Raw genomic sequence first — 25053 nt, 5'->3', positions numbered from 1 at the left:
ATGTTGTACAAGTGGTGTATCACGTCATCCCGCCAGTACGATAACGATCTCCATGCAGGATAGCTGTATACCTACCGGTATAAACCGGTACTGTCGAGTAGACGAATGGCTGACGAAGACTGAAGACGAAGATTGAAGACGAAGACTGAAGACGAATTGTAGATGAACGAAAGGGCATTTGATTAGCCATGAGCAGCAACAATCTCCACCTTATGTTATTCAGCCGCATCCAACACCTGACCGAGAACGTTCGGAAACGCACAAATTGGGGGTTGAAGCGCTCGGCCTGCCCGATGCGGACTGGGATTCAGGCCGTCCGCAAAGATAATACCTCGCGTTTCTGGAAGATTATACGTACAGCTCGAAGCACACAACACAAGATAGCAGTGGAGCCGGTAGTTGGTCTCGTCGCAGTGAATGCCATTGTGAATGAGATATCCACTAAAACGAACACAAAAGCCGGCAGGAACGTTGACGACGGCTGACTTGGTGTTGTCTCTCACGTCAAAGCATTCAGTTCGTTTCTGGCTACAGTGAAAAACTTGCGCTGGCTGGAACTCCTCCTGAGTGAGCAGATTGAGCTCTCGCGACGTCTTGGCCCCGATAGTCCTGGTCGAGCTTTTGCTTGTCCCCACCAGGATCGGAGCGCGTGAACGAGAACACGTTCGGCACCTAGCCTGGGTGGATTTATGTTAACGATCACTTGCAAAACAAATCGTAGCGCTTGTAACGAGGTCGAAAGCTCCGTCTACTGCACGCGAGACTGCCAACGGAACGTATCGTCGCCGCCACCAACTTTGTTGAATACACCCTGATAAGTGGGGTCCTTAGCTTCTGTCGATAGATAGGGCGCGACTTGGTCCGAAAGAACTAGACCCACAGGTAGGTAGCCATGCGGGAGTAGCAGCCCAACGGGCTGAGCGTTTGCCATATTAATGCTGATCTGATAGTGAGCCGATGTAACAGGAAGAGCGGATGTAACGGGTAGCTTCCCGTTACAAAATAGATCCTCGAAAAGTAAGTACCGGTAATTACTAATTGCGTATTTTTAAGCTAGGGCCCTCCGGACAAGGGCCCTCGTTAGTTTCTTCCCTTGAAAAAAAAATAACCAAAAGTTAGCACCTTGGATGGCATTTTTATTTAGGGCTGGATGCAATGGCCATATAGCCATACATGAACGATACACTATAGAGAACTTTCGGAGTCTGTTTTTCGTGCACGTTTCAGCTTCATTTCGAGATAGACGTACTTTAGGGGTTGTATGTCAACTCAAACGTGTGTAGGTTTGAGCTAGTGACCATGGTTCCTCAAGCCTACCCCCGGTTGATTTGAGTTGAGATGGAAGGCGCTGGTAGTATTCCAGAACGCTCACGATGGTTGTTGACCCACAGTTAACTGCGACCCAAGCGGCGGAGATGCTAGCGGAAGCATGGAGTCTTGCCCGTGGCAACACAAAGTATTTTTTTTAAGGATTATGAAGACGCTCAAGAAACTACACTGCTTTCGGCTACGTGAGGCAGCCGCTGTTGTTGATTCTTCTCATTGCTTTGACGAAATGATGGACAACGCAACTGTACGCGTTAAATTTCGCTTTACTGTCGCTCAATTGAAACAACCTCTGGGTTGGGGCTGCCTAGCGATGGAGTACGAACCAAAGCTGGAGATAATGTTCCGCGAGTCGAAGCGCTAGCCATGGTTTGTCGAAGGCTTTCGGAGGCGTCTACACTTTTCACAGTAGCTTCTGAATTCGGAAGATCTACGGCAGCCTATAGCCGTGTTGTCGCGGCAACCGTGGCGTTGGTATACAAAACACAAAAAGATGTACTGTACTTTAATGAAGCGCTGAACACGGCAAGAATTGCAAATTATTGCCCGGCTACTCAGAGTTCTGGCGCCGCGCTCCAAAATTGCTGGTGTCTTATTGATGGCACGAGACAGTACATATCACGACCCAGTGCTCGTGACAATGGATGTATACCCAATGAGAATCTGCAACGATCAGTCTACAATGGTCAATTGAGAAAACACTGCTTCAACTGGCAGAGTATCCAGGCACCTGACGGAATAATCGTCTGCATGTTTGGACCAGTAGAAGGCCGAAAGTATCATTCTACTATGTTGAGGATTAGTGGGGTGCTGGAGGTGATGGCAGAGAACCAGGATGGCATCTTTTCAAACCAAGTGATTTACGGTGATCCAGCATACGGGTGCAGCAGATTCGTTTGTTCACCATCGCCGGTAGACAGTAGTGCCAGTGCAACATTTAACAAGGACATGAGCAGCGCACGTGAAAGTGTTGAATGGGGGTTTGGGCGTATAAAGACGCTATGGGAATTCCTGGACTGGGATAAGAAACAGCGCGTCCGTCAAAGTGCTGTTGGGCTAAACTTCTATGTTGTTGTACTGCTTTTTAATTGCCACCCCTGCTTACAGCAATAGGGAGCCAAATTTCGATGTATTTCTGTTTGATGCCCCCACCTCTTGCAGTTTATCTAGGCTTAAACCAGCTTCATGATGGAGCACTACGTGAGTAGTTCATTGCGTTTGCTGTTCAAGTATTTTCAATATAAATTCTTGAATCTGCTTATCACGATCTTCATCGGCTTGACGACGACGGTCTTCGAGTTATAGATCGTGTGCTCGCCGCGTTTCAGCTTCTTTAGTAGCATGCAACCTCTTTTTGTCCTCTTGTTCCCGCTCAAAACTGAAGGCGCTGCATCTTGTACTGAAACTTGTCCTTTTCGTCTTCGCTGGCTTCCAAAAGATCACTAGTTATCCCGTTAGTTACTACATCTAGCCGCTCCCTTTGGTAATTTTTCTCTAGCGACCGCTATTGGCATCTGGAGACGATCGAGTGGCCCGCCTGCTGGAAGTGGCAACACCCACAGTTCTAGACAAAATTGATGCCTCCACCGATTCACTGGCTGAAACTTCAAATTGACTATCGTCATTACAGCCCGCTTGCCTTTCTGCTTCTTCAGAAGCGATTTCTCCCATCGTGAGACTATGGAAAGCTCGCCTGAACGTTCAATACCACGTTGCTTTGCTGTTTGCTCCTCCTTGCGTTGTGCCTCTTTATCCTCCCAGTCATTCATTAGCGCAACTAATAATCTGAAGTAACATTTCACGCTTGGCATACTCCTCCACTGTTTCTGACTTCCTCATCGATTGACAATGGTCTGTCTTGTACTGATTAACGAGATTTGTGAAGCGAGTGCGCATTGCTGTACGATTTATCTAACGACAATGAATAGCGATGTCATCGAAGACTTTCATGATGCCCTTCGACGTCCCAACTGCAGCGGTCCAGGGACGGACGGTGTTCATGGCCTTGAGCAGCACTATATCGTGATCAGAAGCGAACTTCTGGCGCGATGACGGTCGAGCAAGAAGCGCTTCTTTCTCCTGTGCCTGATTCTCTTCACCCATTTCTTCAGCACTAGTGTCAACTCCCCGTGGTAGCCTATGCTGATCGTCACGCTGACCGGTCGTAGACATCGCGGAGGTTACGGTGAAGTGTGTGGGGTGCGCGAGGTGCGTGAGCTATCTGAAAATGGAGCTGAAAAATGGGGGCAGTTCCGGAAATAGCATTTGAGCTTTCTGTTGAGATATCAAAATAGCGGCTATCTGGAACTGAAACTCAACTCAAACGTGGTTCCGAAAGTTCTCTTATGTTTGCGTTGTATTCTTTTCATAACCCATCACCAAGTTTGTCGTTAAAAACAAATCTAGTTTTGTTCGTGAATGCAGTGAAGTACATGCACAAAAATCTTAATTCAAGCTAAATTCACAATGTATGTCTTGGCTTAGACAGCCTCGGAGTAGTTTTTTTTTGTGTCATTGCATTGTTATCTACAACCCATCTCATTAAAAACCGGTTTGAAAGGACTCTTCAAGAACTAAACGCTGGCCCTAGGACAAACTTGGCATAGTCCTTCGTACTTGAACGAGTTCTCTGGATTTTAATTAAGCGTCCATGAAGTGATAGGAACTCCTAAATATTAGTACCTTATAGCTCTTACTGAATCGATTCATCAAACTCGGAGAACGTGTTCAAACGTATCTGTCATATTTTAACCAGCGTTGTGCAGTCAATTATTGATATATATATATATATATTGCTGAATTCGCGCCTCCACTCAGTATTGTATTTCTTTATTTTAATTGTATTACTATTACGTCGGTGATACATTTTCTGTCCTGAACTTAAGTACATTTTTTTTTTAGTAAAATACGATTTACATTCCTCATAATTTAACCAATATACTATTTTGACCAAATCAATACACATATTGGTACAATAGTAATGATGGCGCCAGAACAAATCCCAATTAATTATTAATACTATTGCCCCAACGCAGATTTTAACTTCGTAGCGATTTATTAATATATATTCCGTTAATGTTGACTCCCCCTCACAAAATTACATCAAATTTCGTTTCATCGTGTACTGCAGTGTCATTGCTGGTGAGACAAAACAACGTAAATTGTCCCTGTTACACGAGAGGTAGTAGCAGAAAACATTATGAACCGACAAAACTGATTTTGTCTCCATTTTATCAATACATTCACAAAAAAAATGAAACTTTGGTTCTTCGAACGATTGGCCATTGAACGAGATCACCCACATCAATGAGCTATTTCAATGAGTTATTTCACCCTAGTCGGTTCCTTGACATTTGTTTGAAGAGCGCTTTCATCGTTCGGGGCGCTGACAGTAGCTGCTGCACTCATCTTGACACTCGCTTGCACTACGCTGTCACCTTTAAGAGCCCCAACGCCAAAATTCTTGGTCGCTGCCGAAAAAGAACCTGCTTCAGCCACCTTGGTGTTTCCGATACGACTCTTCAAGTTGCTGATCTTCTTGATCACAGCGTCTTTCGAGTTGCTGACAAACGAGCCGCTCTTGGTAAGAACATTCAACTTGCACGGACGACCGATGCTCGCCTGACAGTCACCGGCAGCATTCGGAATGAAAATACTTCCTTTTGGGTCGGGTTGGTTCGGGGTGCTAACGGAGTTAAAGTAGTTGCCCTCCGCAAGGACAAAGCCTCCGGTGGCCACGTCAAATGCGTGACCTGTGCCGTCGAAGAAGTAGTTGTTGGCGGCGTGAATGACAGAAACTTCTCCGTCGTGACCTCCGATTTTCGGAAACCGACCTGACATTTTGTGCATATAATTCCCCAGCAAACTCATCTCTGTCTGCTTGCCTAGAATCAAGAAACCCCAGTAGTGGCGGCCGTCGCACGATGACGAGTACTTGGTGTTGCCATCGAAGTCCGAGTTACTGATCGTGACGCCCGTGGCTCCGGAGAAGTTGATGACCACCATCTGACGTCCGACACTGGAGACCTTCACGTGGTCGATCCAAATACCTTTCGGCGCAACGTTGCCGTTTCCTCTGATGGTGATAGCGTCTCCGCCCCACACAAGGTGCGGGTTTAAGTTGTTGATGTGAATGTTCTGGACGATGACGTTGCTACCGGTGATCATGAGACCCTTGCCGTTTAGAACGCCCTTCGTGCCTTCGCCAACCAGAGTCTTGTTACTGCCAACAGTTAGAGGAGTGATGGCCGCTTTGTCGTAGGTCACATCGACTGTAGACCCATCGCATTTGCTGAAGCTTGGCTGGATGGCATCTTGTCCTTGGAATCCGTTCTTCTTGGCGATGCAGTCGAGGTTGTTCTTGGGGCGGCACCCTTTCTCGGTAGTTGAACCCTCAGTGTTGATAAAGTTGAATTGCTGTTTCAGGACGACAACGCGGGGTGTGTTGTCACTAAGGTACGCAGTAAGTTCCTTGATCGTGGTAGGATACACAGCCTTAGCATTGCCGCCACCAGTTGTACCGGATGCGAAGCCTGGGGGTGTACCAGTGACGACAGAGGCAGCATGGGCGAAGCAATTTTGCGTTAATATGAAAGCGAGCACCAAACAGAGGAGAATGGAGACTTGTCGGGAGCTGCGTGGCATTGGTTCGTCGACAAAACTGCAGATTGTGCGTGAGGAAGAGCAAGCAAAAGTGAAAGTGAGTCAGGATCAAGTCTGCTACAACTCTGCGTTGTGATGGCGGCTATAGAGAATATGTACACCCTACGACAGTGTCAACGACTGCCAATCTAACCGCGTTCTGGTAAGCAGTGTACGCGTGCAATGGTACGAAACTCTTGTGATTTCATCTCAAATCTAACGGCTGGCGGAACGGGAGGTGCTGGAGCCTCTGCCAAGGCAATGCTGTTGTGAATGAAAGCTAACAAAATGTATCAAGCGAGTAGCTTCCATCTGTGTACGAGGTTAGCTTAAGCCAGATGAGTGGGTACTAATCTCCACCTGGAAAGTTAGAACAGTTTTCTGAGCAAAATGATCATGATGAACTTGTTTTGCTTTGTTTTCTCTGCTACAAAAGCCCTGCCATAATTAGCAATGCCACTCTGGCACCGGAGACAGCACAAATCCATGCCTGATTAAGATCTGTGTTCGAGCACGCAGGTTTAACCCCAGGACTAAGCATAGCTAAATCTCGCTAGGCCTTATAGGTTAATGCACAGGAAGGTGTTTTTGCAGAGTAGTAGAATTTCTGTCGATTCCTCCAGTGTTGGAGTCACACGACCCCAATTCACTTGCTGTGGCAATATCCTCTGTTTTTGGCTCTGCAGTCCGACGTACAGTGAGCGCCAACATAAGGTGCAGTAGGGTAGAGAGTTAGAAAAACGAAGCACCTGGTGATGACCAATCGCTTCTTCAACCGGCCGAATCCTTGCTTACGATTTTTTTTTGTCTCCTTCAGTACTCCAACAAGTAGCCGTGCTAAGCAAAGGAAAACATCGCCGTTTCAAAAATAAATACTACTACTAGTAACTAATTCTCAGAAGGGAAATTCCATCTGAAAATGTTTATCTGGAATAATTTTACTTTAGAATCTTAACCCATTTTGTTTTTCGCGCCTTCTTAGCTTTCAGCCCCACTTCCCTAAGTTGATCACACTTGCCGATTTTCAATTGAGAAGTTACTTCCAGCGAAAACAAGATAAAATGAACGCACACCTACCAAATAATTTCAGAATGTACGGGCGTCTTCGCATAAGCTACACGCTCTCTGGCCCGATACTGTTGATAGGTGCTTCAAGTGGTATGGTACCGAATTCATCTCGTATATGTATGATATCAATTTTGTTTTGCTTTGCAGTTTTTAAAACAGTCCAGCAGGGTCCGCCCTAAACGTCCTAAAAAGCGACTATCTCACCTGGCGAGTGCAATGCGCGGCTCGCTGAGAGCTCGGGACTGGGCCCGCCTACGCAAATACCCCGCAGCCCTGCTTTGTGGGCGGTTTACGTACGCGTGCACTCGCTCGCCTTATTTGGTCTCAGTAAAACCAAAACAAAATTTAGGACAGTTTTTAAGACACGATTGTTTCAGAGCACTACATGTGAACAAAGGTACCGACTTCGATGGTACTTCAGCAAGTTTCATTAGACCTCCCAATTATTTACATGCAATAATACCGATGCCAGATCATCACCAGAGCGGGGAGGTTGGACACGAGTTCGACTCTAATAACTGTTTGATCTAGCTATCGCAGGCTTGTTCTAGCGGGCTAAGCGAAGAAGGGGGGGGGGGGGGGAATCAAACGACACACATTATTAGCTGACTTCAATTATTTTGCTTGCCTTAGGCAAACGGAGTACTGTATTCACTCAAAGCTACGCGCAGAAAAGCCCATGAATGAAATTATGAGTTCTTCGAGAGTCTCTCAGGCGGGTACACCCAGATAATTTACATCCAAGCAACTACTTGACCAACCTGGGTACTTGTTTGGAGAACGCTTTCACCGTTCGGAACGCCAGCAGTAGCAGTCACAGTAGTCCAGAGATTGGGCTTTGACACAGTATAAGAACCAACCACACTATTTTTCAAAAGAAATATCTGGTTTGGATTGCAAAATAACCTTCTTTTGAATTCGAACTGTACAAATTATACTGTAAGAACTGGAAATGTTAGCCATTCAACAATGGTTGGTGGTGAGCCCTGCATGCAGTCGTGAGGCAAGTAAACTACTGCAGAGTCTCTGGGCTATACGACCTTGCTCCGCAACCTGCATTCAGGCAACCAAACATGTGGGTTTTTGCATATACTAGTCCAGTATGTTATTGATACTTTAGCACGCATGCTTTCCTGGGTTCAATTCAAGTGTCAATAGCTCGCTTCGACAGAGCAGCCTTTTCCTCAACTTTGCCTTACGTCGGCGGACTGCGAGCTGCCTTCAGCAAACGTTGCGTCTTGGTCACGGCCATGACCGCACCCACACCGGCACGGAACTTACTGCGTGCAGTCAGACGCCTAGCCTCTTTCAAGTTCTTGCCAACCGACAGGACCGGTGCATCGTCATCCGCTTCCTTAATGTCGCTGAACCATGGGTGATCCAATACCTGCTGCGCTGTCAAACGCTTCGACGGCTGCACTACCAGCATTTTGCAAATTAGATCCTTGGCCTGCTGCGAGACACCGTCAAAATACGGCGCCACAAACTCAAAGTCGCCGTTTAGAATCTGTCATTATAGAAACCAAGCGTTGTCAGCCACCTTTTCTTTGCGTCATTATAAACTCACACCATAATTAACCTTTCGCATTTCCTCGACTTGGTTCTCATCGTAGAACGGTGGGAAGCCACACAGCAGAATGTACGTGATAACCCCGAGACTCCAGATGTCGCACTTACTATCGTACGGCAGCTTGCGGACGATCTCCGGTGCGTAGTAGCCTGGAGTCCCGCACATCGTGGACATGTTGGTCTCCTCTGTCACGAGCTTGGCAAACCCGAAGTCGGCAATTTTGATCACCGCACTTTCAGTCTCATCTGCGTATAGCAGGTTTTCCGGTTTCAGATCGCGGTGGGTTACACCTTCAGAGTGACAGTACCGCAGCACTTTTGCCACGACTTTCACCACCTTTTTCGCCTCCGCTTCGGTGTAATATTCCTTGGCGATGATACGATCGAAAAGCTCTCCACCTTCGGCGTATTCCATCACCAGGAAGCACATGGGACCATCGCCATCGTACACATCGCACAACTTGATAATATTCGGGTGGTTTAACTGCGAAAAGTAAAAAAAAATTCGTGGGTTAGCACCATTTAATTGTGTATCTAGCTGACAACGCGCTTACATCTTTGAGGATCTCGATCTCCTGCACCAAATTGCTGCGGTCCTTGGGGTTAAGTGCCGCCTTGTTAATACACTTGACGGCAAACCGCTCTCCAGACTTCCGGTTGGTGCATTCCTTCACAATGGAAAAGTTGCCTGTTAGGATAACTCAGTTAGATAAAAAGAAGAAAAAAGAAAAAGCAACATTGCCAACCTTCGCCGATAACACGCCCGATGCGGTACTTCTCATTGAAACCAGCAGGGACTTGGTCAGCCATGTCGTAGATCTTGCGAGATTTACACTGAGTGACCCTGGCCTGCCAAGTGCCGCCAAGAGTGCGAGGGGCGACGAGTGGGTCTGAGCGCTAAGGAGTCCGGACAACCGCCTAACGCCTAAAAATACCATGATATGCACCAAAGTCACGAAATCCTGTCAAAACAGATCGACAATGGCAAAATGTAGCCATGTTTCTGATAACGAATGACTTGTCAACCTCAACAACTATGTAGTGTCCTCTACGTGCTCGCTGCCCTTGGCGACCCTATACAAAACAAACCATTGGTCTTCTCGCTGTCATTTACCTAATCGATGGCTTGGAACGTCAGCACCACCGGCTTGGGGACGTTGCGTAGATGCATAGTCGACCGCTCGAAGCCCAACTGACGGACGTCCTTGTCTCCGATCTTGATCAGGAGATCGCCCACAGCCACACGACGCAGACCAGCACATGTGGCCTTGCCGGTGCGTTTGGTAATAAGGACCACTGAGCCCTGTTTCGACTGTGCCTCGCGCACGGTGAAGCCGAACGGACCGTCCGTCCACTGGATCTGGTAGTACGCGTTCGAGTCGATCTCAAAGAACTCGTCCTCCTCCATTTGAGGTGCATTCTGTTGGAACGACGACTGCTGATAACGCTGTTGCGGCTGTGTTTGTTGGAACGACTGTTGTTGCTGCAAAGGCGCTGGCTGATACGGGGATTGCGACTGATACCCATTGTCTCCGTAGCTCTGGCCTGAAGCGGTTTGACCGAACGTCAAGTCTTCGGTCATCTGCACAGGCTGCGGCTGAGTCTGGTATTTGCTCGAGTGTTGGTGACGCGACATAGTGAAGGAACTGTTGCTTCGTGCACTTCGGTATCCAAGCAAGCCAGGAGTCTCGTTTTCACTGGCAGCCGAGTTGCTACGGGACGCAGAGTGGCTCCGTACTGGCGCCGGTGGGGCAACTGCATTGCTCACAGAGCGCACAGGTGACGACGATCGCTGTGGTGCGGCGATACTCATCGCTGCCATTTGCGCGGTCGGCAACGACGAACTCTCCTTTAGTTTGGGAGGCGAGTTTGCCTTCGCTCTGTTGGCCGGAGGCCGACGGAACCGAATGACTGCCGGCTTAGGTACGTTCATAATGTACTGCATGGTCTCGTGGAAGCCGTAGTCCTGAGCCGATCTGGTGTTAACCAGGATAATCTCGTCGTTCTCCTGTACTTGCGAGAGTTGCTTTGACGTTCCCTTGCCCGTAAATGACCGCACATAAGGCAGCCCCTCCGGTGAGGTGCCCACCACGAGCCCGAGAGATCCGTACTCCCACAAAAAGTCGTATTCTCCTTCTCCCAACTCTGGCAACTCCATTTGCAGCTCCTCCGCCAGAGGCTTCCTGAACCGCAATGTAATAGGCTTGGGTAACTCCTTGATAATGTTGATAATGGCCGAGATCGAGTGGTCGCATGTCGGCGTCTGGTTCACGTACACCAGCTCATCTCCGACGTTCACGTCCCTCTCAAGCGCGGGGCTGTCGGCTTTGCCCGTGAATCTCTTGACTAGAGGCAATTTACTCTTCGGGTCGGTTGTTAGGACAATTCCAAGCGGCCCAGACTCCCACAGATACGTGTATTCGTTGGGGGCGAGGTCCGGGAGGTCTTTGGCGGCCGAACCGTAGGGCGATAGCTGCAGTGTGAGTCGTACGGGCTTCTGCACAGAGCGCAGCAGCTTGGTGGCGTTGCCCGCGCCCAAATGGTAGACCTTCTCGTCTCCAATGGCGATCAGCATGTCGCCCGGCACGACGTCCTGCAGTCCAGCGGTGGCGCTGCTAGCAGTGCGGCGTGCAAGGCACAGCACAGTGCCCCGGTCCGACTGCACGGGCGTGACGGTGAAGCCGAAGGCCGCGCCGTCCGCCCACTCGACGACATACATCTTGCGCTCATCTAGTCGCACGTCCACGCCCGTTTGCGCTGTCTGCAGCGCGTCCGCGGCGTCGGCCATGGTGCAGGCGGGACGAGGTGATCTCGATAGTGGCGTAACGCTACTAAAGTAGGCGGTGTGCAAAAACTACGAGCGGCATGAGCTCTTTGCAAATTAATGCTGATGTTCAGCACATTTCACTTAGTGCAATAAGAACTGTTACTTGTGATAATAAATATAACTTGCGAAACAGATGGCTACCTTCACTCTATACTCAGGAAACAACAACAGTACCTCTTCGATGAAAGCGTGGGAGAAAACGTCTGAGCAACACACACACCCGGCGAAAGCGACGGCGCCACATGGACGACGTGTCGATCGAAGCAACGCTCCTCGCGGCGGGTTCAATCAAATAGGGGGCGAAATGGAGTATCGTTGGTGGCGAGGGCCCCCCCACGGCCACCGAAAGGCGAAAGTCTCTAGTTGCACCCTTCTCTGCTTCGTCGTCCGGTCGCACCGGAAGGACGGCCATGACCGCGTTGCCTGTTGTAAGCTTAATCCCTCCAGTTGTCTCTAGGCATTGCGTAACAGTGTTGGCATTGCTAGTCCGCTCATGGAGTTGCGCTGCTGCTGCCGTTTCGGTAGTGGTCAGCGACGCTTCCAGCTTCGAACCTGTTCAGCAGTGGTGCTTCATTGCTAACGTGGCGCTTCTGGTTTCGCTGTGCCTTGTGCAAAACTATTATACTGAGTCGTTCAACGTGGTTTTTGAAATACACGATAGCTCTTCCTATGAACATTTTCAACGACACGGATCAACCTTCTTGGCATACAAATGAAGGATCTCCATTGCAGATTGGCTCGCTTTCGACTTCAACTTGCATCGTTTTGCATCGAAATGATCAATAGCGAAATTGCTACTAAGGGGGCTTACAACTAGTGCTGCATCGCGCCGGAATCTAAACCGTTCAATATTGTCGACTTCCAAGTGGCATCAATACGGGCGAAATCTAAATCCGAGTTTAAAACCTGCGACAAATCTAAATCCGACTGTAAAACCTCTTATTACACCCCTAATTACGGTAATTTCCCTCCTTACAAATTTCAAGTTCACAATAAAGTCGTAGCGAACAATGGCAACAATAATGCTTGCGTGGCTCGTGGTGCTGAGCGCCACGGTGCTGACGCTTGAGATCCAGCGTCGGCTGCTGCTCGCGCGTATGTTGGGTGCTTTGGTGATGCTGCTGGGCTGGGGCTTTCTGCTGTCATCCGAGTTGCAGCTCAAGGCTGTGTGCTGTGCCGTCGTGTACCACGGACTCGCGGAGGGTCTACGCCAGTGGCAGCGGAGCTTCCCGTGCGTATTCGAGCGTCGAAAGGACCGTAAAGTGGTGCTGTGGCTGCTTTTCTGGGCGCGTGTCTTCATCTGGGGTGCCACATTGGGCGGAATCGCCATCTTCACTCTTCTAACTAGGTCCCAGGAGTCGACGAAGAACTCCCCGTCCTATTGGCGAGAGGCCGCGATGTTGGCGTTTTACTACGAAATGGTGGAAGTACTGGTGATGCTGTATTTCGCAGACGAAGAGCTTCCTTACTTGTGGCACAAGCGGATAGGCCACTGGCTCGGTGCGTTGCTCGTGGGGTTCCTAGAGAGCTCTGGACGACTGGATGCCGTAATACGAGGCCCCATGTTGGCAGGCATGTCACCGTTGGCACTCGTTGGCGTGCTACTTATGGTCATGTGGCTGTCGATCGAGATCCCGTGGGATCGCATCGCTGAGGCGACAAGTCCGAGTTTGGCTGAGGAGGATTTATACGATAAAATGCAGCCGCCAGGGCATAACGGAGTGGACGAGAGGTTTGAAAGATCCAGAACAAGCTGCAGGCGAGGGCTGTTTGTAGAGACAAGCAGAGACAAAGGCTTCAGCTTCCGACTGTGAAGAAATGTGCTCAAGAACTCCAGAACTGGCAGACCTGCGTGGACTACAAGACCAAGAATCATACCCGTTGACATGGCTCTCGACCAGTGACATTCGTACTCTATCACTCTACATATAGTATTTATTATCATTGATTCCAGTCGTCATTGTTGCGTTAAGTTGCTTCGTGCTGAACTGCATCGATTTCTTGTTGGTCGGGCGCTCAAAGGTGGTAGCCGAATAGTGTCTGGGAAGATATCTTCTGTGGCCTCCAATTTGGTCGCTGTCGTGGGTGCTGTAGCGATACGTCTCAGTCTTAAGGGTGAGATCGAGGGAGTCTCATGGCCGTTCTTTAGATCACGCATTGGTGGCAATCGTTTTGATCCTGCAGATGCACCTCGTGAAAGATTCGTAGGAGTACTAGGCATCATACTCGCTGCTGTATGTGAGTCCTGGTTGGTGATCTCTGGTGAGGTTGGCCTCGTTATCGGGTCCAGTTGCATCAGTCTGCACGGATTAAATAAATGTGAGCAAGTGAAGACTACTTTAAAGCTCTATCGCATTGGGGTTCTATCTTACCTGGGAGTGCGAGGAAGACGAAGATTGGCCAGTGACCGTGTGCCGGGGGAATTCAGTGCGTTTTCTCGAACGTATTGAAGTCCTGGAGTCCTCTTGTCTTCGTCGTATAATGGTGATCGCGGACTCAAGTTGGAGACTCTGTGTCTTCTGGGGCTCTCGGTGTGAGACTGCGTCGATGAATCCTCGTGTGGCTCAGGCTCTGGGACCAAATCCTTTCCAGGTCTTGAGACTGCCATTTTCGGTGTTGAGGGAAGTGAATGAGAGCCCTGTTGGTTGCATACTGGCCCGACATAATCGACTTGTACCTCAGCAAGGCGTTTGATCCGATGCTTCGAGCTTTTTGCTTTCGTCTTGGTATCAGCTGCGCGAACAAACGGATGTGCGAGGAGCTGAGCAATCGTCCCTCGATGCTCTGGATTTCGCTGGAGACAGAGCATGAGGAACGAGGCGGTCTACTCAACCAGCGATGTCTGGTTAGCACGTTAACTTAAGACTAAGGAGCAGAGCGGACGTACCTCTGCTGAGACGTCGGCTGGGATAGTTGGCGTGATATCACTGGACACGATTTGATACATTGCTGCGAGCGGGTTGCTGAACTGCTGCCACGGTGACTGACCTGTGATCATTTCAAGCACTGCACAACCGAGACTCCACACGTCAGCACGGAACCAGCGCTCGTGGTTACCATCGTCCTCCATATTCTGCTGGCGGATCACTTCGGGTGCCATCCAGTGGGGTGTGCCCTTCAGTCCACCAACAAGTGAGGCACAACCGACGACTTTGAAAGTCCCGAAATCCGCCAGCTTCACATCTGCACAAGAACCATCGTCCGGTCCGCCCTTCGGTGCAGTCAGTAGAATGTTCGCACATTTAATATCTCGATGTGCGATGCCGTTCTGGTGCAGGTATTGCAGAGCCTCACACAATTGACGGGAGTAGCGCTTGACTAGCGCCAGTGGCAACGCACCAGAGCGGGACAAACGTGAACTAAGTGAACCACCGGCTGCGTACTCCATGTAAATCCGCAGTTCGCTCTGCTTTTTCTCTGTGGCTTGCAGATAGCGGACCAAGTGTCGGTGTCGCAGTCGCTTCATGGTCTTCACCTCTCTCTTGATCGCTTCCACTGCGGGAGGAGGCAACTCTCTCGTCCAAATAACCTTCACAGCCACCTCTCGACCTGTGTTGGTCTCTACATAGCGGTAGATGGAGCCTTGCGCACTGCAGAGTAATACCACCAACAAGACTGTGTCAGGGCTATTAAAGCAGTACATAGTCTACATGCAATTATGCGATATACCCCTGTCCGATCTTCTCTTTGCGCACCCACTTCTTGGCTTTGATCTCTGGGCTGCTAATGCTTGTGCTTGCAGTTAAAGGGCTCTTTGCGCAGGGCGAAGGTGAAGCAACTCCAGAAGCCCAGCTATTGCAGCTGCCGACTGGTGAGTGCTCTGGTGATGGCGGAAACATGAGCGAGTATTCATCTTGTGGGAAATCAAGCGCCAGGCCTCCACGACCACTGCAGCTCGACAGTGCGTCTTTCATGTTGACAGATGAGCTCGAGGGAGCAGACCACCGATGTCCAAACACGCAGCACTAGCAACTCCGTTGTAGAGATAAGTTAGCCCCAGAAACTCATCCAGAGCGCCCAAATATATCGTTCCACGCCGTCCCATGGCGCAACTGCACCGAGTTGTCTTGTCCGAAACAGTTTGTCGTGTACAGATGCCCTTTCGTGGACTCAGACTGAATCAGAAATTTCTATTTCTAACCTTTACAAGAACACAAGTGTTGTCCTTGTAAAGGGTTTTAAATTTGTCCAAGAGTCTGTGGTCCTCATTGGCAGAGCAGACCAGCGATCATGGCCAAGGTACGCACGAAGAGACTTGCTCTTGACGCTGTAAATGTGCAGGAAGGGGACGTCAATATCCACGCAATTAGCTGCGTTTTGTCGTTCGAATGACGTCGCTTTTGCCTGGATTCATCCTGAATCCGCCGAGTTATCGCCCTGCACACAACGGCTTAGAGTGCAGAACTGACCGAGCTATCCGATGATGCTTATTTTATCGCAGGGAAAAGCCAAGAACGTGGTGATCAAAATGCTGAGTGCAGCGGGCACTGGGTGAGTCCAGTTCAACCCTTTTTCGAGGCCGTCGAGTGCCTACTGACGCTCTTCTTGTGTGCAGCTTCTTCTACACCACGACCAAGAACCCGCGCAACGTCACCAGGAAGCTCTCTCTTCGCAAGGTACTACCACTAATAACTAGGAGGAGAGAGGAGGATTTCCGCTTTTATTGACTTGTTGGTGGTGCGTTTTTCGCCGCAGTACGACCCGATTGTCCGACAGCACGTGATTTTTAACGAGACCAAGATCAAGAAGGGATAAGCGCTAGGTGTCGTCAGGACTAACATGCGTCTATTACGGTCGCTTTTAGAGATTCGGGCCTGTGTGCGGGTCGCTTAAACAGCAATACGCATCCTCCCTTGTGACACTGTATTCGTCTACAAAAGTCGTCGCCCTTTGATCATAAAAGTATGACTAGCATCCGACGCTACGACGACGTCGGCACCGTCGATAATAGGGGGATCTACACGATCAGGAGCATCTACGATGATCAGATCGGACGGAGATACTAACTCGGGTTTCTCGCTGAAAAACTCGTGCTGAAGTGCCGCACGAACTGAAATGCGCTTCTTCGGGTCTAGCTGTAGCATTTGAGACAGCAACTCAACACCAGCAGGCGACAGCATTGAGAACTGCTCGGTCAATGGCGTCGGGTTCGTGTCCTTAAACCGGAGGAAAAACGGCAACTCGCTGGCTTCGTCCCATCCGTTTTCTGCCGGTGACCCCAACGCAGCGAAGATCTTGCTCAGCTGGTCGATGTCTGAGGATCCGTCCGCCAGTGGACGTCGCAGCAGCATCTCGGCGAAGATGCAGCCAACAGACCACATGTCCACTTCGAACCCATAGCTCTCTTCGCCGAAGAAGATCTCGGGAGCTCGATAAGCCCTGGTAACTACCTGCACGGATCTCTTTGGCTTCTTCTCGCTTGCTGCGTCGCCATCTGTATCTCCATCTTCGTTTTCCTTCTCTATCACAGTAGCCATGCCGAAATCGGTAATTTTGGCAATGTGCTGCGCCTTCGAGAGCAGCAGGTTGTTGGGCTTCAGATCACGGTGTAGAATGCCGCGTGAATGGAGCTCCTGCACGCCTAGCAACAGCATCTTCAAGTATGCCTTCACCTGCGCCACTTCGAGCATCGGAACGCTCTCCGTGGCGCCAATCAACGTCTCCAAGTCACTATCCATATGCTCCAGTATCAAGTAGAGCTTGTCATGACGCTCCACGACCTCGAGCAGCTACAATTCGTCGCATACAAACAGCAGAGTCAAATGTCGTCAGCTCCATCCGCACCCTTGGCGCCAGAGCGCTGTACTGTACGCACCTGAACTACGTGCTTGGCACCTTGACACTTGGAGAGGATGTCAGCCTCGTGGCGCCCCACCTTCAGCGACCCGAGCACCTTCTTAATAGCCACCCGCTCTCGGGAATCGGCATGGTACCCGAGATACACGGTGCCATAAGTGCCGCGCCCGATCTCTGCATGCTTCTCGTACGCGCCCAGACGCTTCCGCGCGTCACTGCCCATCCGGCGCTTCATAGTCGTCTGCAGCGTTCTGAGTGGGGCTATTTTGGGTTGGCAAACCGCTTTTCGGCCAATCGTGCGCGAGCTGGGACGCGGAGGTGCAACGACAAGTGGATGCGGGCAGGCTCAAGCCAGTACGATCGCCGGCGTCGACAGAAGGGGGCAGGGGCAGGTGGCGGGCGATTCGTTTAGTGACGTCGACCTTTGCGTCTGAGTATGGTGTCGCCGTTTGGAACCCGTCGCCCCAAAAGGAGCGAGAAAGAGAGCGGCGAGAGGGAAAGAGAGTGAGCACAAGCGGTCGGCCGTTCTCGGCTGGGGTTTCTGCCATTCTCGATCGCTTCTGGCCGCCCCCACAGACACACAGACGCCCCAACTCTCCGGAGCACTCCCACATACACATACCGACACAGGCCCACGATGAAGAAGTCAACGAAGAGCGTGCGATGGTCCACCGTGACAGTGTATGAGTTCGGCGTAGCACTGGGAGGCAGCGCCGTCCCGCGCCGCGGCGGCCCGTCCATCGGCTTGGCCCGCACACCGCAGCAGGTGTGGAGCACGACGCTGGATAAGGTGCGGCGCTGCGGGGACCTGGCGCTCACGCGGCCGGGCTCCGCTGGAGACGCCGATGACACCGAGCAGAAGGAGAACGCAGACACTTTGGACCGGAATGAGCAGCGCAAGCGCCGGGTGCTGCGCGCACGGAGAGTGCGTTGGCTAAAGCCGCTAGAGCGCATCACGATGCTGACCAAGGCTGGCTGCAGCGAAGAGCGCATCTACCGCATGATGATGGAGAGCTCCGACATCGCCATGTCCAGGAGGCTCTGCGTCTCGATGCAGCGGCAAGTGGCAGCATGAAGGCGTGGAATCTCTCACGTCTGGCGAGCAGGGACGAAAGTGGATGATATCGCGCTGGTTGGCGCCGCTACGCACCAAAGAAGACCAGAAGGTAGTAGAGTATGGATGACAATGAAGAACTATTTACTGTGTACTAAGGTGGTTTAGCTGTTGTTCCTACGATGCTGTTGGGCATCAGTTTGTCTTGGTATCATCACGGCTAAACGTGGTGGTGACTAGCTCACAGCCCCGTAATGTGGCATTGCAAGGTCCCTTTCTTCAACAGAGACCTGGAGCAGGATTTCGTCGCCCGTATACGTGCCACAAGACTTGTGTAAGGTTGAATTACTGCATTATTATAAGTTAAGGTGTTCATACTGTCTGCTACAGAGCTCTATCGTCTCGGTCTTCGTCATCCTAGAGTCGTTTACTCCAGCACTGCGTCTTGCTGCCTCGGGCTGTCGTTGGCACGCGCAAAACTGCAACTTAAGCCGCGCACTCGATACGCAGACAGAGCCTCCGCGACTGAGCGATGCTGGACGACTCCATGAGCATGCGGAAGATCCGTTCCTCGCTGTAGCCCGCCTTCTCCAGCATCGTGACGCGCTCCAGCGGCTTGAGCCAGCGCACGCGTCTGCGTCGATGTCGTCGAGTGGTTGCAGGCCTATACTCCGCTTGCGTCTTCTCCAGCTGATGCTGCACTGCGTCCACCGACGTGCTCCAGACACATTGTGGAGTCCTGGCCAGCCCTACTGCTGGACCACCACGTTGAGGAACAGCACTGCCGCCGATACCCACGCCGAACTCGTAGACTGTGACGGTAGACCATCGCACGCTCTTGGTCGCCATGGCTGCTGTGTGTGTATGTGGCTGTGGGACTGGAGCGAGGAAGAATGGAGGAAAGACCCAGAAGGCGCCGGCTGCATGCCGTTCACGCGTCCCTCCCTCCCTGCCCCCACCCGCCACTCACTCGCTGCTTATTACGGCGCCGATGCCATGCAAGTCCCAGGATTTGGTGGATCAGCTCCGTCCACTTACAAACACTAAGTGACTCGTTTCTCGACACTTTTTTCCCAGTCACCGCGCAGTTCAACTTGGTCCGCTTGCCCTAGTCGCGCTCGGCCACCAGCGGACGTATCGCGTAATCCGAACATTTTTCGCAAGAGGGCGGCATTTCGCCGATTGACATTGCAGTGGCAGCGGATACAATTATCTTCTAGCGGGCACCACCCTACAGCAGCTATTCGTCGTGTACTAGGCTGCAAGACTTGACGTCGCTGAAATTTACAGTAGGCCATCGCTGCTCGCATTCGAGGAGATCACTTGCTCGATTTATTTTGCAACGTGATGCCGTTTTCCCAGCTGTCGCCTTCCTGGTGTTTCCGGCGTCAAATGACTCGCGCATGGCCATGCAAATGGCAGTCAGGAGGAAATGCTGGATTTAGGTCACCGCGCCAATGGCACTGCTGAACACTGTAGTCTACAGCGGTGGCAGCGGTGGCAGCAGTAGGAAGGTGAGTGCAAGCTGCACGTAGATCGCTTCCGTGCTGGTCGTTTTGGGACGGGCAAGCAAGTTGAGGCCGACATTTTTTTCGGTTCGTCTGCAGCAGATCGCTACATCACCCCCGCTTTAAAACTGTCAGCGTCACTGTCTGAAAACCAGCTCCCTCTAAATACCGACCTCATCGAAATTAGAAACGCTTCTGCAAGCCTGCGCAATGAAATGCAGCGACGCGTTCTCAAAAGCTACCGGCGCCGATGGAGGATCCCACCAACGTTGTGTGCATGTTCCCGATATTCTTGGCTACCGCCGCTCAATGAACCTGAAGCACTACTCGTTAAATAAGCTGAATAAGGTTCTGGCGGTTGCTACAAAAGTATACAGAACCGGATACTGAGGTGGATGGCTGCATTAACAAGGTGGCTTCAGCCGAAAGCGTCGCAGGTAGGCAGAGAAATCCATGACGGCGGCAATGGCAGGTATCAAGTGACAGAGTGATTCATGTATGTAGCTCGTATTGATAGCGATATCCTACTTCGTATAATAAAGATCAAATAACTTACGGTATTCCCCTCTACGATCAGTGCAACAGCGGGGAGGCGGTTCTTCGATCGACGCCTGTCCGATGAGCAGCTATATGCAAAAATCCCAGGAGTGCATCCGTGGCATAGTTTTCTCTGGTCACAGTGCGCTGGTGACTTGCTTGGTTACATGGGGGGTTGCTCGCTTACACGTAGTTGACCGGGATCATGTGCGAACGGTTGAGAAATGGAGACACGCAGGCGGAGCGAGGTGATTCGACCTTGCACTGTTGCTGCTGCTGTCGACGCTGCTTCTTGGCCTCTTTCCGCTCAGCAATGTCCTCTACGAGTGTCCTCCGGCGCGAGGAGTTGATGATGTTGGCTTCCCGCGAGAACCGCAGGATCATGCCCTCGCTTACACCGGCGCTCTGCAGCAATCGCACGCGCTCCTCAGGTGTGAAGCGGTGTACGCCTTCCACACATTCGGCCATCTCGCCTACCTTCGTGGTCCACGTGAACTCGGGCTTATCGCTCAGACCGATCGACGGGCCGCCCTTGTCGGGCACCGAGCTGCCACCCAGTCCGACGCCAAACTCGTGAATGGTGATGGTGGACCAGCGCAGGCGCTTCTTCATCTTCTTAGGAGACTCCTCGCAGTCGCGGTCACTGGCGACGGAAGGGCTACGCTGGCGCTTTCTGCGCCTCTCGGGCGAGGTAGGTGCAGCAGTGGAGGAGGAGGTGACCTCAGTTGGTGTGGAGCTCTTTGGTGCCGTCGAGGGCGATGAGAGCTGCTGGCTCATGGGAACGTCGGTCCCTTCGTATACGTCGACTACGTCCTTCGGTGCCATGGCTCTGATGTGAGGAGGAGGTAGATCTAGAGCGAGTTGAAGTAGTGGGGGCGCTGCCGCTGCTTGTTGTGCTTCGCTTTGGTGGTGGGTCCGCTCTTCGAGTTGTGCGTCGTCTCTGGCTGTTTTGACTCTGGTTTGTTTTGGGATGTGACCTGTATCTGGTGCGGCGGACGGTGGGCGGACGCATCCCGTTTCTGTGCACAAAACTCGATTGTTGCAAGCTGCGTTCACTGAGTGGATCGTCCCCTACTCGCGTCCGCCCTGGCGCCACCAACCGGCGCACCGGTCTAGTGAATTCTCAAGTACAGTGGAGAATGAGAACGCTGCGCTAGTGAGGCTTTGTTCACTTGTGCCAATGCGCAGCACATTCGAGTTGATATAGTCACCCTAGCTGACGTTCATGCAAGCTCTGCCGGCCAGGCGAATGCATATTGTACACGGCAGGGGTACAAATTCGCTGGTCGTTTTGTGTGAGCCAGCTGAAAGGATTTCAAGTTTAAGTCAGTTCTGAAAGCAGACTTGCTGCTGCAGCAAGTCCGGTGCTGCTTGGCGTTGAAGCGTGACACCGGAGCAGAACAGCACAGTCAAATTGTGAACCTCCGCCTAGGCGATTTCAGAGACACAAACTGCGTTACCTTTCTGCTCACTGAATGGATTGGTTTGCCAACATGGTGAACTGTCTTTCAGGGTCCAATCGTGAGATCGGCGAGGTGCGGCCTTGCGTTGCAGAAGTCCGCCACACGCCTTTCGAGCGGTTAATTACACACAAGCTAGCATCACGCCGCTATCGTCCGTCACACTGACCGTACCGCAACGTACACTGCATCGGGGTCATACCACTTCATTAGTTGGCTGAGTCGGGGCAGCAATGGCGTCCTCATCGGATACTCTCAACATGCAGTACAAGCCAGAGCAATGGAGCGCTGTGTACGTGCGCGACCAGAGACTTTTCCGACAACAGCAGACGAGCTGCTGTCGCACATCGTGTGGTTATTTATCACCGGCACGAATGAAATGGCTCTCATCCACATGCTTCCGTAGTCGATCGTAAAGTATCCGATCTTCAAAGGTGTCACTACAAACTGTACTGCACCAATAAGTATCGTAAAGTGAACTGGGTAATGGGAAGGCTGGATGCATTCTCTAAGTGCTGTTCTAGCCTATTTGCACTTGCCTGCAATCACGCAGGACCCAGTAGCGAGGCGTTTAAATCCTCCTTGCGGAGACCAACCGGGCGGTCTTTCAACTTCACGTACCATTTCAAGTAGATGAGAGGCAGCGTGACGGCCAATATGGCTACTAGCACGAGGCTCTGAGTCCACGCCTTGGAGACAACGCTTACAGCAAGAATGTACAGCGCCAATTGAGCGACGACGATCAGCCCCGTACATGCCAGATCGGTGTGATTTTCCGAGTCAATTTCAGAGATCACCTCCTGTGTGAAGCAGATGTGCTTGATCTTGTGCCAGGTACCCGGAGGACGAGCGAAACGGTAGAACCGTCGAAGCACCTTGTCAGGCTCGGGTCGTGTCAATAGACAGACAACAATGGAGATAACCCCAGAGATCGACGAAGTGATGACGAAAGCTCGAAACTCCTCGAGTAAAGGCGCAAAGCTGTTGGTAAATAGCACACATTAGTTCAACATAGTATAACATCGAAGATAAAAAGCAACGTACATGAACACGGCGATCGCTGCGATATACCCGAATGCAATGCCGAGTAGACAGCTATAGGCGTTGAAGCGCGCCCAATACCACGAAAAGAAGAAGGGCCAGATAAGGCCACCCGCCATCGCTATTGTCATAAAGCCCCAGATCCGGTTGATCGTGCTCACATTCAACGAAAGCAAGAGGCCAGCTAGCATAACAACAGCCGATGACAGTCGCGCGTGCCACAACAACTGACGTTCAGAAGCCTTCGGGTTAATGAGAGCCTGATAGATATCCACAGTCCAGTACGAGGACGAGCTGTTGATAGTCGTGTCGAAGGTAGTAAGCGCTGCTGCCAACAACGAAGCCAAGACGAACCCCTTGGCTCCAACAGGCAACACCTTGTTAATCACAATAGGCACGACGCGCTCCGGATCCACCACCACGCCCACGTGTTGCATCGAATAGTGAATCCCCATAACTGCAATACCAGCGCTGAAGGCCCAACGTAGACTCAAGAAAATCATGGCTAAAAACGTCTGCGACCGCACCTCACGCTCCGATTTGGTCGCAAGTACAGTTTGCAGCCCTGATCCTCCAGGACCGGATGCTGATCGCATCATTTGTAGCAATGAATACGATACCAAAATGAGACCGAATGAGTTGTACATGGAGTACGAGGCCTCGTCTGGTAATCCCAGGGAACTTGGAGGCACGGCCGAGACCCATTCGCTTCGCGTGGTGTTCACTTCGATGTACTCCGGTTCATCACGCACCGATTTCCCCGGTAGAAATACCGAAAATTGATCTGGAAGTTGCGCCATGAAGCCCATAATTGCAACAATAATGAACGACGCGAAGATGAAGAGACTCTGGTACACGTCAGTGTACACAACAGTGGAGTAGCCAGAAGCGATGGTGTACAGCATCGCCACAGCCATCAACAAAGCCGCCGCCCAGAACTCGGACGGTAGCCCTCCCCACTCTGGCAGCTTTACAAACTCCGTGAAAAACTTTCCTGTTGTGAACGCAACGCACAAAGGTTATTTATTGATAATCATCTCATTATCTCCAACCAAACTTACCTCCACCCACAGCAAAATACGTAGTTGCGAGGATACCGCTTGTCAGGGACGTTATAGCGATGGTAGTCCGGAGCAGAACAGCATCGAGGCGGGTCCCAAACCGGAATTTGATCCTGCAGCACAGGCCAAGAGACAATTAGAGCATGCCGCCACACTTTTCTACCAATTATACTAAATACCATTCTCCTCTCGTCTTAACTGGACACCGACGCGACAGCTTGCCGGTGTAGGCTAGCTGGAAGGCCAAGAACAGACATAGACCGCCGCGGATCTCAATGTACATGCCCTTAACGCCCAGTGCGTAGACTAGCGCCGTGTTGATCATGGTACCCGATATGTCGATGTACGAGCTCACATCGGCCACGGCCAGCGCATACCAAGGGATGCGCCGCCCTCCGAGGTAGTATTCTTCTAGTACATCGTCGTTCTTGGCTGGTTTGAGGCTGTGAGGAGCGTCGAGGCTTTTGGGGTCTCTGGCTGCCGCGTCTATTAGCGCTTGGTGGTGCAGACGCGTCAGACGAAGTCTCTCACGCTCACGCTGCTCCCTGGAGGTGAAGAAGAGACCCACGAGAAGTACAGAGACCAGGTATCCGGCACACAGCGCCAGGTCTAGCGTGCCCAACTCCACGACGAGGACCATGGTGACAGGATCCTGATGCATGCAAAGGGGGAAATGGTCGGAAAGGGTACAGTGTACCGTTTTTCAAGATTACGGCCATGAAATGCTTAGTCCGAGTGGGATTGAAGTTGGATGGAACTTGAAGTTTTATTTTATACGACCAACTACAGAATTTTCACTTTGTACCTTTGATTTCAGTTCACTCATGGTTGACTGTAAAGTCAGGTACTTCTCACGAATTAGCGATTTATGATTAAAGCTATTGATTTTTTTTTATTTATTAAACATGTTAGTATACAGCGTGGGGAGCCAACATTATGCGTCTCTACCCCTCCTCCCCTCCCCGCGCGCACATAGTTTTTTTTGTCAAGGTGTATCAAGTTACTGAGAATTGTAGCACTTGAGTTATGATACCCAGCGCGCACATAGAGATGAAACGCGCACGATGGTGTTCCCCTCTACGATCAGTGCAACAGCGGGGAGGCGGTTCTTCGATCGACGCCTGTCCGATGAGCAGCTATATGCAAAAATCCCAGGAGTGCATCC

At 51.1% G+C, this 25053-nt stretch overlaps 14 protein-coding genes across 18 annotated transcripts; 4 read left to right on the top strand and 10 right to left on the bottom strand.

The window, feature by feature from the left end:
• Window positions 1-748: 748 nt before the first annotated feature.
• On the bottom strand, window positions 749-931 carry PPTG_23284 (hypothetical protein; the record flags this gene model as incomplete). The annotated part of the gene is made up of 1 exon (XM_008909614.1): window positions 749-931. The coding sequence occupies one exon, from the start codon at window positions 929-931 to the stop codon at window positions 749-751; it is 183 nt and encodes a 60-aa protein (XP_008907862.1).
• A 2306-nt stretch (window positions 932-3237) lies between these two features.
• Window positions 3238-3429, bottom strand: PPTG_12892 (hypothetical protein; the record flags this gene model as incomplete). Its single annotated transcript, XM_008909613.1, has 1 exon — window positions 3238-3429. One exon carries the CDS (start codon window positions 3427-3429, stop codon window positions 3238-3240), a length of 192 nt encoding a protein of 63 aa, XP_008907861.1.
• Window positions 3430-4650: 1221 nt separating this feature from the next.
• Window positions 4651-5970, bottom strand: PPTG_12891 (hypothetical protein; the record flags this gene model as incomplete). Its single annotated transcript, XM_008909612.1, has 1 exon — window positions 4651-5970. The coding sequence occupies one exon, from the start codon at window positions 5968-5970 to the stop codon at window positions 4651-4653; it is 1320 nt and encodes a 439-aa protein (XP_008907860.1).
• Window positions 5971-8230: 2260 nt separating this feature from the next.
• Window positions 8231-9414, bottom strand: PPTG_12890 (CAMK/CAMK1 protein kinase; the record flags this gene model as incomplete). Its single annotated transcript, XM_008909611.1, has 4 exons — window positions 8231-8542; window positions 8615-9088; window positions 9159-9292; window positions 9351-9414. 4 exons carry the CDS (start codon window positions 9412-9414, stop codon window positions 8231-8233), a joined length of 984 nt encoding a protein of 327 aa, XP_008907859.1.
• A 304-nt stretch (window positions 9415-9718) lies between these two features.
• On the bottom strand, window positions 9719-11392 carry PPTG_12889 (hypothetical protein; the record flags this gene model as incomplete). Its single annotated transcript, XM_008909610.1, has 1 exon — window positions 9719-11392. The coding sequence occupies one exon, from the start codon at window positions 11390-11392 to the stop codon at window positions 9719-9721; it is 1674 nt and encodes a 557-aa protein (XP_008907858.1).
• Window positions 11393-11636: 244 nt separating this feature from the next.
• PPTG_23283 lies at window positions 11637-12359 on the top strand. Of its 2 annotated transcripts, XM_008909608.1 has the most exons (2): window positions 11637-11859; window positions 11918-12359. In XM_008909608.1, the coding sequence occupies exons 1-2, from the start codon at window positions 11736-11738 to the stop codon at window positions 12145-12147; spliced, it is 354 nt and encodes a 117-aa protein (XP_008907856.1). In that variant the 5' UTR covers window positions 11637-11735; the 3' UTR covers window positions 12148-12359. The 2 variants fall into 2 exon arrangements, with proteins under 2 accessions (XP_008907856.1, XP_008907857.1); XM_008909609.1 differs by having other exon boundaries at window positions 11637-12359.
• A 62-nt stretch (window positions 12360-12421) lies between these two features.
• Window positions 12422-13398, top strand: PPTG_12888 (hypothetical protein). The gene has a single exon (XM_008909607.1). The coding sequence runs from the start codon at window positions 12442-12444 to the stop codon at window positions 13243-13245; it is 804 nt and encodes a 267-aa protein (XP_008907855.1). The 5' UTR covers window positions 12422-12441; the 3' UTR covers window positions 13246-13398.
• Window positions 13307-15526, bottom strand: PPTG_12887 (STE/STE11 protein kinase). 3 transcript variants are annotated; one of them, XM_008909604.1, is made up of 4 exons: window positions 15101-15526; window positions 14319-15021; window positions 13804-14255; window positions 13307-13731 (listed from the first exon to the last, which is right to left on the bottom strand). In XM_008909604.1, the coding sequence occupies exons 1-4, from the start codon at window positions 15343-15345 to the stop codon at window positions 13389-13391; spliced, it is 1743 nt and encodes a 580-aa protein (XP_008907852.1). In that variant the 5' UTR covers window positions 15346-15526; the 3' UTR covers window positions 13307-13388. The 3 variants fall into 3 exon arrangements, with proteins under 3 accessions (XP_008907852.1, XP_008907853.1, XP_008907854.1); XM_008909605.1 differs by having other exon boundaries at window positions 14319-15526; XM_008909606.1 differs by having other exon boundaries at window positions 13307-14255.
• A 43-nt stretch (window positions 15527-15569) lies between these two features.
• PPTG_12886 lies at window positions 15570-16306 on the top strand. 2 transcript variants are annotated; one of them, XM_008909602.1, is made up of 4 exons: window positions 15570-15670; window positions 15873-15922; window positions 15987-16047; window positions 16127-16306. In XM_008909602.1, the coding sequence occupies exons 1-4, from the start codon at window positions 15662-15664 to the stop codon at window positions 16184-16186; spliced, it is 180 nt and encodes a 59-aa protein (XP_008907850.1). In that variant the 5' UTR covers window positions 15570-15661; the 3' UTR covers window positions 16187-16306. The 2 variants fall into 2 exon arrangements, with proteins under 2 accessions (XP_008907850.1, XP_008907851.1); XM_008909603.1 differs by having other exon boundaries at window positions 15987-16306.
• Window positions 16148-17778, bottom strand: PPTG_12885 (CMGC/CDK protein kinase). Its single transcript, XM_008909601.1, has 2 exons — window positions 17247-17778; window positions 16148-17160 (listed from the first exon to the last, which is right to left on the bottom strand). Exons 1-2 carry the CDS (start codon window positions 17460-17462, stop codon window positions 16303-16305), a joined length of 1074 nt encoding a protein of 357 aa, XP_008907849.1. The 5' UTR covers window positions 17463-17778; the 3' UTR covers window positions 16148-16302.
• On the top strand, window positions 17273-18515 carry PPTG_12884 (hypothetical protein). Its single transcript, XM_008909600.1, has one exon. It carries the CDS (start codon window positions 17865-17867, stop codon window positions 18300-18302), a length of 438 nt encoding a protein of 145 aa, XP_008907848.1. The 5' UTR covers window positions 17273-17864; the 3' UTR covers window positions 18303-18515.
• Window positions 18516-18597: 82 nt separating this feature from the next.
• On the bottom strand, window positions 18598-19402 carry PPTG_12883 (hypothetical protein). Its single transcript, XM_008909599.1, has one exon. The coding sequence runs from the start codon at window positions 19128-19130 to the stop codon at window positions 18768-18770; it is 363 nt and encodes a 120-aa protein (XP_008907847.1). The 5' UTR covers window positions 19131-19402; the 3' UTR covers window positions 18598-18767.
• A 1107-nt stretch (window positions 19403-20509) lies between these two features.
• On the bottom strand, window positions 20510-21151 carry PPTG_12882 (hypothetical protein; the record flags this gene model as incomplete). The annotated part of the gene is made up of 1 exon (XM_008909598.1): window positions 20510-21151. The coding sequence occupies one exon, from the start codon at window positions 21149-21151 to the stop codon at window positions 20510-20512; it is 642 nt and encodes a 213-aa protein (XP_008907846.1).
• Window positions 21152-22170: 1019 nt separating this feature from the next.
• PPTG_12881 (hypothetical protein) lies at window positions 22171-24567 on the bottom strand. Its single transcript, XM_008909597.1, has 4 exons — window positions 24068-24567; window positions 23889-24001; window positions 22831-23821; window positions 22171-22767 (listed from the first exon to the last, which is right to left on the bottom strand). The coding sequence occupies exons 1-4, from the start codon at window positions 24547-24549 to the stop codon at window positions 22332-22334; spliced, it is 2022 nt and encodes a 673-aa protein (XP_008907845.1). The 5' UTR covers window positions 24550-24567; the 3' UTR covers window positions 22171-22331.
• Window positions 24568-25053: the final 486 nt, after the last annotated feature.

The sequence above is a fragment of the Phytophthora parasitica genome (genome assembly GCF_000247585.1).
Source record: "Phytophthora parasitica INRA-310 unplaced genomic scaffold supercont2.34, whole genome shotgun sequence".
NCBI lineage: Eukaryota > Oomycota > Peronosporomycetes > Peronosporales > Peronosporaceae > Phytophthora > Phytophthora nicotianae.
The sequence above is the reverse complement of the archived record's forward strand: the minus strand, read 5'-3'. Positions and strand labels throughout refer to the sequence as shown.

Excerpts from the sequence above, each read along its gene's own strand:
- PPTG_23283 (XM_008909608.1), top strand. The coding sequence starts at position 11,736 with ATGGAGTATCGTTGGTGGCGAGGGCCCCCCCACGGCCACCGAAAGGCG. Across the intron at positions 11,860-11,917 it reads CCATGACCGCGTTGCCTGTT|TCCGCTCATGGAGTTGCGCT; the intron begins GTAAGCTTAATC and ends TGGCATTGCTAG.
- PPTG_12888 (XM_008909607.1), top strand. The coding sequence starts at position 12,442 with ATGGCAACAATAATGCTTGCGTGGCTCGTGGTGCTGAGCGCCACGGTG.
- PPTG_12887 (XM_008909604.1), bottom strand. The coding sequence starts at position 15,345 with ATGAAAGACGCACTGTCGAGCTGCAGTGGTCGTGGAGGCCTGGCGCTT. Across the intron at positions 15,022-15,100 it reads AAAGAGAAGATCGGACAGGG|TGCGCAAGGCTCCATCTACC; the intron begins GTATATCGCATA and ends ATTACTCTGCAG. Across the intron at positions 13,732-13,803 it reads CGTCTTCCTCGCACTCCCAG|ACTGATGCAACTGGACCCGA; the intron begins GTAAGATAGAAC and ends TAATCCGTGCAG.
- PPTG_12886 (XM_008909602.1), top strand. Across the intron at positions 15,923-15,986 it reads CTGAGTGCAGCGGGCACTGG|CTTCTTCTACACCACGACCA; the intron begins GTGAGTCCAGTT and ends TCTTGTGTGCAG. Across the intron at positions 16,048-16,126 it reads GGAAGCTCTCTCTTCGCAAG|TACGACCCGATTGTCCGACA; the intron begins GTACTACCACTA and ends TTTTCGCCGCAG.
- PPTG_12885 (XM_008909601.1), bottom strand. The coding sequence starts at position 17,462 with ATGAAGCGCCGGATGGGCAGTGACGCGCGGAAGCGTCTGGGCGCGTAC. Across the intron at positions 17,161-17,246 it reads GTGCCAAGCACGTAGTTCAG|CTGCTCGAGGTCGTGGAGCG; the intron begins GTGCGTACAGTA and ends GACGAATTGTAG.
- PPTG_12884 (XM_008909600.1), top strand. The coding sequence starts at position 17,865 with ATGAAGAAGTCAACGAAGAGCGTGCGATGGTCCACCGTGACAGTGTAT.
- PPTG_12883 (XM_008909599.1), bottom strand. The coding sequence starts at position 19,130 with ATGGCGACCAAGAGCGTGCGATGGTCTACCGTCACAGTCTACGAGTTC.
- PPTG_12881 (XM_008909597.1), bottom strand. The coding sequence starts at position 24,549 with ATGCATCAGGATCCTGTCACCATGGTCCTCGTCGTGGAGTTGGGCACG. Across the intron at positions 24,002-24,067 it reads GTTAAGACGAGAGGAGAATG|GATCAAATTCCGGTTTGGGA; the intron begins GTATTTAGTATA and ends CCTGTGCTGCAG. Across the intron at positions 23,822-23,888 it reads GTATTTTGCTGTGGGTGGAG|GAAAGTTTTTCACGGAGTTT; the intron begins GTAAGTTTGGTT and ends CGTTCACAACAG.